General features: G+C 50.6%; 1 protein-coding gene across 1 annotated transcript; it reads left to right on the top strand.

Annotated features, from left to right (window-relative positions):
* Positions 1–4,540: 4,540 nt before the first annotated feature.
* On the top strand, positions 4,541–5,284 carry LOC125955724 (death-associated inhibitor of apoptosis 1-like). The gene has a single exon (XM_049686868.1). The coding sequence runs from the start codon at positions 4,541–4,543 to the stop codon at positions 5,282–5,284; it is 744 nt and encodes a 247-aa protein (XP_049542825.1).
* The last annotated feature ends 3,811 nt before the right edge of the window (positions 5,285–9,095 follow it).

Consider the following 9,095-nt stretch of genomic DNA (forward strand, 5'->3'; position numbering starts at 1 on the left):
AAGGACGAACTATGGAAAAGAGGGGGGAAGAGAGGGTGAGAAGGGACTCGTTACGTAACAATTAGAACTAAAATTAAGACTATAAAAACCCGTGAATTTCAATAAACGAGTTGAGTTGTATTTTGTGCCGAAACCTGTGCAGTCTCGTCTTTCACTGCTAACCATCTTCTTTCAGGTAAACCCTCCTCGGCCCCTGCCCCGCCTCTTGATCCTCTAGAGAACCCCACCCGCGGTAATTCTCTTCTGGACACCAATTGGCATTCCCGGGCAACTGACTAGCCTCCCCACTCTCGTGGAAAGGTTCTATAGGACAGCGCTCAGCCTTTCGATCCGCTAGAGAACCCCACCCGCGGTAATTCTCTTTTGGACCTCGATTGGCAGATACGGGCAGCTGACTAGCCTTTCTGCTCCCGGGACGGTTCTATAGTTGGGTAGCGCTCAGCCTTTTGGTACGTTAGAGAACCCCACCAGCGGTAATTCTCTTCCGACCACCAATCGGCATATACGAGCCACCGACTAGCCTCCCCCCCCCCTCTCTCCTTGCTGTGGAAAGGTTCTATAGGACAGCGCTCAGCCTTTCGATCCGCTAGAGAACCCCACCCGCGGTAATTCTCTTTTGGACATCGATTGGCAGATACGGGCAGCTGACTAGCCTTTCTGCTCCCGGGACGGTTCTATAGTTGGGTAGCGCTCAGCCTTTTTGGTACATTAGAGAACCCCACCAGCGGTAATTCTCTTCTGACCACCAATCGGCAGATACGGGCCACCGACTAGCCTCCCCTCCCCCTCTCCCTGGGAAGGACAGTCTGAATACACTCCTGGTGACAGCCTGCGCAGAAAAAGCGCCATCGACCACTCGGGCCATAGCGGCCGACGGACTTCATCAGTCCGTACATGATTAGGTCCAGACCCCTCTCCGGGTTTGGCCTCTTCATCTGGTGACAGCGGTGGGATATAGAATCCTATATCGCTTAGTAATTACCCGGTGGGTAACAGAACGCGATATTATAAAGTAGGGAAGTAAAGTGTAAAGTAGGACCGTGAAGTGAACACCGTCGACGTGCTTCCAACGGCATCCCAGAACAACGGCCATCACGAGGGAAAGCGTACCCGAAGATGTCGAAGCGGATTGCATTCACAATTCTGTGGTAAGTCATTGGTAGCAGGTAAGTACAGCGGGTGAGAAAATATGTGAAATAAATCCGCATGTATCGCCGGATACATTAAGCAAACTCACATGTATCACCAACGCTGACGGGTTCTGCACGGTACCGTTATTTGCCTCGGCCGACCGCCGAGGGACACAGTGGGTGAAATCGTGGTGACAGCTCATCATAATTGGTGAAATTTGAGCAAGCCGTGGTTCTTGTGCGCAACTTAGTCGGCATGCAAGCCATTGTCGATTGAATCGATTAAAGTGCTGATCTACGTTTGTACGCAAAATCAAAGAAAACCGCGCAGGCGAATATTGCCAGCCTGCCGGTACAAAGCTTTGAATGACTGACCGTACGCTACGAAGCAAGACGGCCGCAGCAAAGTCTCAGGAGACTCTTGCTAATTGCGACAACGTTCATTTTTCTGACGGTTCACCGGCGATTGTCATAACTAAGGCCGCCACGGAAAACCACGAGGAAATAGAAGCAGCGGTAAGTGAGGGGGCGACGGAATCCGTAAACCGCCGAGAATCTCTAGTGCATTGGCCAAGTGCGGGTCTCGCTGACTGGGAACCGGAGTCCGACTATTCGCAGTATTTTCGCGACTTTAGAAAGAGTATTGTACGCGATAGCCTCACTTTGAACAGAACCTTCCAAGAGCTGAAGATGAGCAAGCCGAGGGAATTTCCGATTGAGCGAGCCATGGGACTCATCCCAGAGTTCCGAGGTAGGGCCGACGAATTAGATCTCTTCATACGCCAAGTAGATCGCGTACGAGAGCGGAATATTTTAGACGAGGATGATCTTTTAGATATCGTCCTCACGAAACTCAAAGGTGATGCTGTGAGCCATTTCCATCGGATAAGAGCAAACAGTTGGGAGGAAATGAAGGTGCTTCTCGTCAAAGAATTTGGTGACCACTACAGTTTGGAATCGGTTTTCCATAAAATCGAGACCTTGGCACAAAGGGCCAACGAAACCCTCAAGAAATACAAAGACAGGACTCGAACCATGTTCGAGTGGATAGCGTCGTTTGCCCCCGATAGTGAACAACCATATGCGCTTCGGCACTTAAAGCACCATTTCGTGGCTGGGTTGAGGGACGAAAATTTGAAAACGATGGCTCTTATTCAAAAGTCCATGGATCTCGAGTCGCTGATGGATTATCTCGAAGAAGTGCACGACAACGCCGATCGCGTTACAGATGCGGCTCGTCGTCTCCGGATCAACGAGTATGACTCAAGACCGGTAGTTAATGAACATCTTTATGTTGGGGCTTGTGCGCATAAACCCCAAGACCCCCGAACAGGAAGATGGGATCAGCCATGGCCACAGGAGCCACGATACCAAGATTTTGGTCATGCAGCTCAGTCTTACAGATGCATGAATCCGGGTTATCCGATTCCCCCGTGGGGGTATAGCCCATATGGCCGAGACCATGGTACGCCCCCGTTAGGCGGATACGATCCCCGATATCCAGCCCCACCATGTGGGTATGATCCACATTACAGAGATCATGGGTATAGGACCCATCCTTGGGGGTACGATCCGTATTATAGAGACTACGGGTACAGGGAACAGTACTGGAGCCCGGAACCACAGTACAGGAATCACAATCATAGTGCACAACCTTGGGAAAAAGAGCAACGATCCAGAGACCAAGGCTACCGGGATCAACCCTTGGGATACGATTGTCCCAACCAAGATTTTCATTCATCCAACAAGCACCACTCGAAGCCCAAACAGCCTCGTCAGAATGAACACTTTGACCAGGAGGCACGACACGAGGGCAATGCCCAGGGAAATAGGAACCACGAGAATCGATCGAGCAACGATCGTCCACAGACATCACGTCCCGAACAACAGAATGATAATTCCAAACAAAAAAACTAGAAGTTGGGAACTTGCGTAAACGTAGTGACGATCGAGGTTCCCGTTATCATAAGAACGAAATCAAGAAGGAGACACATAGAGCGCACAATGAATTAGCGCCACGCAATGTGAGTGATCTCGTGAAAGATGAGACGCTCAACCTAAACATAAACAGCGCCATCCAACAGAGCCATAATAATAAGAATGTGGGTCACGTTAGGAAGGAGTTAGAATGCATAGGAACTGGTCTCGTCGGCATAAAATTGCACACCCTTCGAGGTGAACCCGAACCCATACTCTTTATGCTCGATACCGGTGCCTCAGTAAATTTGCTGCGCTGGAAAGAAGCCGTTAACATGGGTATGAATGGGATTAATATTAAAGCAATTACGCGACTAGCCGGGATCAGCGGAAGAATAATCGAAACTCTTGGGACCTGCCAAATCGATCTGAATATTGGAGGCATTTGTTTCCCAACAGTTTTTCATTTAGTGCAAGAATTAGCATTGCCAGGATTATTAGGAGCTGATTTTTTCCACCAATATGCATCAGAAATTAATTACAATGAGGGATATGTGACTCTACATCCACAAAGAAATATTGAGGAACCATTCAACCAAAACTACACGGTAGTGAAGGTTACAGAGGATGGAGCCGACAAGGCATCTCAAGGAATGGCGTTGCATTTTGGTATGATACCAACAACAACAGAACCAAAAGTACTGCTTCAGGAAAAACTGGAACGGAATAATTCCGAACAGGACGTGGATGTTTTTGTTGAAGTAGAAAATGATAAAGATTATCGCGAAACGGTCTTAGATACCAATTTTGGCAGCGATTTAGCTTCATATCGCAGCATCAAAGAATTGGATCGAGATTGGAAATCCCGAAAGAAAAAGAAATGAATAGGGACAAGCGAATCTTGAATCCATTTAATAAAACCGCTACTGGGCATTGGACAAGGAAATAAAAGGAAATAAATTATTCTATGACAAATCGATTCGGTACGAATTGAAAGAAACAATTGTACCATAAAAATGGAATAGGAATGAAAGGCTGAGGTAACAAACGGAATGGTTAACGGATCTATATGGATCCTAAAGAGATTGAAAACAAGGAATGCACTAGAGCATATCGGTGAACTTCCTCACCCTGATGGCTCATGAAAGACAAGACAGACCTCAAGTCACTTTCAAAGAAAATAACCGAAGATGGTTGCAAATAGGGTTGCACCAAAATAGAGGAACTAATCTATGTACGTTTTTTCTTTGAGATAAATGTTCTTGATCACCGAGACAGGACAAACAAGGACTCCTCAGGTGCAACAACGACGCTAGAAACCTCATCGGTACCCGTCGATCCCATCCGAAGTTACGGGGATCGATATAGAAGGACGATCCGATCCCACAGAACGATCGGACATAATTCACCAGAGTTGGAGACGTCGCGTCGATAGCAGAGCCTCTGCGCTAGTCACCCTACGGCCCGCTGCTACAGAACGACCAACCCCCAACATGGACCTAGATCGGAACTTCCCGGCAAACGTGCCGGCACGCAGCTATGATGAATGCGGTATCCAAATACGACCGCACTCGCATGCAGAGAATGTGAGCGATCATCCTAGGCGAGACGTACGGAGAGGCGCCTGTGAGGGTAGCAGCAACCGCAGTCCCAACGTGACCAGCACCGATCGCCATGGACAGGGTGGCAGTACGGAGCCGCTAACGGGAGAATCTGAAGCGTCGGTTTTCAGCAGCAACCCGACCTCGATGACGATGGCTCGACCGACTTGGCGTCCCGAATACCTGATGTACGCAAACGAAGCCGCGCGGTTGAAATCGTTCGAGGCTTGGCCAACGGCGATGTCTCCGAAACCACAACAGCTGAGCGACGCGGGATTCTTCTACACCGGCCAAGGCGACCAGGTGAAGTGCTTTAGCTGCGGCGGAGGACTGAAGGACTGGGAGCCGGACGATGACCCGTGGGAGCAGCATAGCATCTGGTACGGTAATTGCGCCTACAGGACGACGATGACAACACCGAAACCCCTGGACGACACCATGGATAACGAGAGGATCGCAACCCCGAGCGGCGGTCCCGACGGCAAGATCTGCCGGATCTGCTATGACAGCGAGTACAATACGGCGTTCATGCCGTGCGGCCATGTCGTGGCGTGCGACAAGTGTGCCTCAACCGTCACCAAATGCCCGATATGCCAGCAGCCGTTTTATAATGTACTAAAACTTTACCTGTCCTAGTAGAAAAGTTCGTAAACGAAATCGAACTTCTAGAGTTAACGTAGCGATAGTGAGCCCCGCGAGTGGCCACAACCAGTACTGCGATCGTGTGCTCACGGGAGCCACGCCAGCGTATAGACCTAAGAATTCCGCGATAGTGAACCCAACGTGGGTCACAAGCAATAAATCGGTAACTCCGCGATGGTGAGCTCACGTGAGCCACCAAACCGATAGAATTCCGCGTACGCAAGTCCACGTGGACTCTGCATTAGATTAGACTTCGCGAAAGTGAGCCCAGCGGGTGGCCACAATCATTCCTTCTATCGTGCGCTCACGGGAGCCACGCCAACATATAGAACCAGAATTCCGCGATAGTGAACCCAACGTGGGTCACAAGCGATAAATCGGTAACTCCGCGATGGTGAGCTCACGTGAGCCACCAAACCGATAGAATCCCGCGTACGCAAGTCCACGTGGACTCTGCATTAGATTAGATCGAAACTCCGCGAAAGTGAGCCCAGCGGGTGGCCACACATATAACTCCGTGTAGGTGAGCTCAGGATAGCCCCCCCCTCCGCCCTTTCTGACTGCATACACTCGTTATGCAAGGTAGATCCGCGAACGTGCGCCCATCGATTGGCCACGACTGATGAATCCGCGTATGTGAGCCCACGTGAGCCACACGGTAGCACCAATAACGTCAGCGAAGCATAGGAAAGAATGGGTCAAACGTTACCCAAATAGGGACCCCAAACGGACCATGATTCCGGGGGAAAATTAGGCAGCTTAGGGACCGGGAAGGCCAACGGTTCAGAGGGGGATACCAAACGATACGCACCCGGGTTCAAGTCCCGACCCCCCAACCGACTTGGAGCCCCGAAGAAATCGCGACAACGGTCACAACCCTTACGCATGGATATCTCAAAATTCAAGATTAGATCAAAAAGGCCTTTAGACATACAGGTATCAGACGGTCAGGAAGCGGAAGTAACTAAACAGGTTACCAGGAGGGAAACGCACGACACAGCTAGGAGTACAGGACCTCGACCTAGGGGAATAGCCACAAAGGTGACCGAGAAATTAGGAAAAATCTAGGCGCCGTCTCCTTAGTCCGGGTTAGGGTCACAACCCACCTATTAGCCCACCTATTAGCCTTAAGAACGGACCAGCTTGTGGAACATCTCTGCGAAATGATCCACAAGCGCCAGTAAGTGAGGGGGGATGTAGCGACCCGACCCACCTTCGACCACCTCTTTAGCCAGCAGTTCGGTCGCTTCAAACGCAAGCGTTATTTCTTATTCATTTCGACTTTCGGCTGATGCAATTGATCTCAAAGCGCCGACATCTAGGCAAAGCACGTCTACCACCGTCACCGGTAGAGGGCAGGGCTGGACAGCAAAACTGCAGTGTCAGCACCTCCGCGGCCCGCAAGAACTCCTCGCGTGAGGTAGGCCCAATCCACAACAAGCCGCACCGCGAGGCCCAGCCCCTAGCCTATATTTGACACCGCTTGGATGTAGGTCGGTGCCGAGCCGAAGTCAGCTGCGCACCTGAAGAGGAAAGACGATGCTTTCTTACGGTAACGGGAAAGGGATGACAGAGGCGTAGGAATGACATAACCGGCGCCTCGACATCGGAGACATAGCACGCGCCCCGAACCCCCGAAGAAGAGGACAAGACGATGCTTTGTTCCGGTAACGGGAAAGGGAGAACAGAGGTAGGAATAACATAATTGGCGCTCCGATATCGGAGACATAGCACGCGCCGAAACATTATAGTTATAACACCCGAAGATCGCCGAAAAGTCCCGAATTATCGGTGCGCACATAGATCAATTATGTACGGATTGCGCAAATCAATCAATTATTGCATCATCCCGATCATGCCAAATCAGCCGATGACGTCAAGTTGACAGAAATTAACCAATTGTATCATCCGGATCACGCTGAATCAGCTCGATGATGTCAAGATTACAGAGATTAACCAATTGCATCGGCCTAATCCTGCTGAATCAGCGCGATGACGCCAAAATTACCTAAATTTACATAAGGACGAACTATGGAAAAGAGGGGGGAAGAGAGGGTGAGAAGGGACTCGTTACGTAACAATTAGAACTAAAATTAAGACTATAAAAACCCGTGAATTTCAATAAACGAGTTGAGTTGTATTTTGTGCCGAAACCTGTGCAGTCTCGTCTTTCACTGCTAACCATCTTCTTTCAGGTAAACCCTCCTCGGCCCCTGCCCCGCCTCTTGATCCTCTAGAGAACCCCACCCGCGGTAATTCTCTTCTGGACACCAATTGGCATTCCCGGGCAACTGACTAGCCTCCCCACCCCCGGGAAGGTTCCATAGTTAGTGCAGCGCTCAGCCTGTGGATCCGCTAGAGAACCCCACCCGCGGTAATTCTCTCTTGGATGCCACTTGGCATATACGAGCGGCTGACTAGCGTCTTTGCTGTGGAAAGGTTCTATAGGACAGCGCTCAGCCCTTCGATCCGCTAGAGAACCCCACCCGCGGTAATTCTCTTTTGGACATCGATTGGCAGATACGGGCAGCTGACTAGCCTTTCTGCTCCCGGGACGGTTCTATAGTTGGGTAGCGCTCAGCCTTTTGGTACGTTAGAGAACCCCACCCGCGGTAATTCTCTTCTGACCACCAATAGGCAGATACGGGCCACCGACTAGCCTCCCCTCCCCCTCTCCCTGGGAAGGACAGTCTGACAAATACACTCCTGGTGACAGCCTGCTAAAAGAAAAAGCGCCATCGACCACTCGGGCCATAGCGGCTGACGGACTTCATCAGTCCGTACATGATTAGGTCCAGACCCCTCTCCGGGTTTGGCCTCTTCAGTATGTAAAAGAGACGGCAGAGAAGAAAAAAAAAGGTGAGAAAACGAGAGACAGAGAGCGAACGGTAAGATTTCTATTCAAATTAATCCACCGCAAGATCACGAGCTCGGTTCCTCGGCCTCGGCCGTACGTACCGTGGCGCGGCGTCAATTGCGTCCCACTTTGCGTATCCGTGTGTTTCCGTGCCAACACACACACACAGTCCCGGGAGCACAGATCGCAGATCACAAACCTCAGTCACAACGGACAGGCGGTGAACGTGGGCTATACCAGCCACCCCCACCCGAAAAGGTAGACCGGTACCGTGGGGGTTATGATGGTGACCGTACGACTCTCGCACCCCTGGCCGGAGTCTGTTTGCATTGTTAATGTGATCTCGACTCCACACACTGGTGGTGGTTCCGTTCTTAAGATCACCAGCGAACCAGAAGTATTCCGGACTGTTCTTCGTTATCCAATTCGGTATCATTTTGGAAATCCGTCGGCCACGGGGACTCGTCCAACTCACCAATCACGTCATTAATGATGTTAATTGAATTTCTCTTTCTGATGTCTGATGTCATTAGATGGTGCAATCTTTTCATGATCTTAAGTCAGCATCCAGCAACATCCAACGGTGTAGTACTTTCTTCGGCTTCGACATGCTGACCTCCGGAAACTGAGAGCGAGAGCGGGGCAGTGTCAAGCTGGCCACATACCACGGAGTGCACAAGGTTAAGCCGTTGGTTGTAGCTGCTGGCATGACTTTCTGTTTTTTTTTTTCTTTCTTACCGCCAGATACTCCGTTCCGTTCTAAGCTCGTGTCGCCTTGCATGTCATGACCATCGATCTCCTCCTCACCCAACCGACCCTCTCTGCTTAATGCAATCCCCTTGCTAACGACACTAGCGGCCCCACAAGAGACCCCCCAGATCCGTGAGTGCATTCCTTGTGGGGTTCGCGATCGACCGTGCTCCAGCGAGATCAGCACCGCCACGCATA

Source organism: Anopheles darlingi, chromosome 3 (genome assembly GCF_943734745.1).
Source record: "Anopheles darlingi chromosome 3, idAnoDarlMG_H_01, whole genome shotgun sequence".
Lineage (NCBI taxonomy): Eukaryota > Metazoa > Arthropoda > Insecta > Diptera > Culicidae > Anopheles > Anopheles darlingi.

Coding starts and splice junctions, on each gene's coding strand:
- LOC125955724 (XM_049686868.1), top strand. CDS start 4,541: ATGGACCTAGATCGGAACTTCCCGGCAAACGTGCCGGCACGCAGCTAT.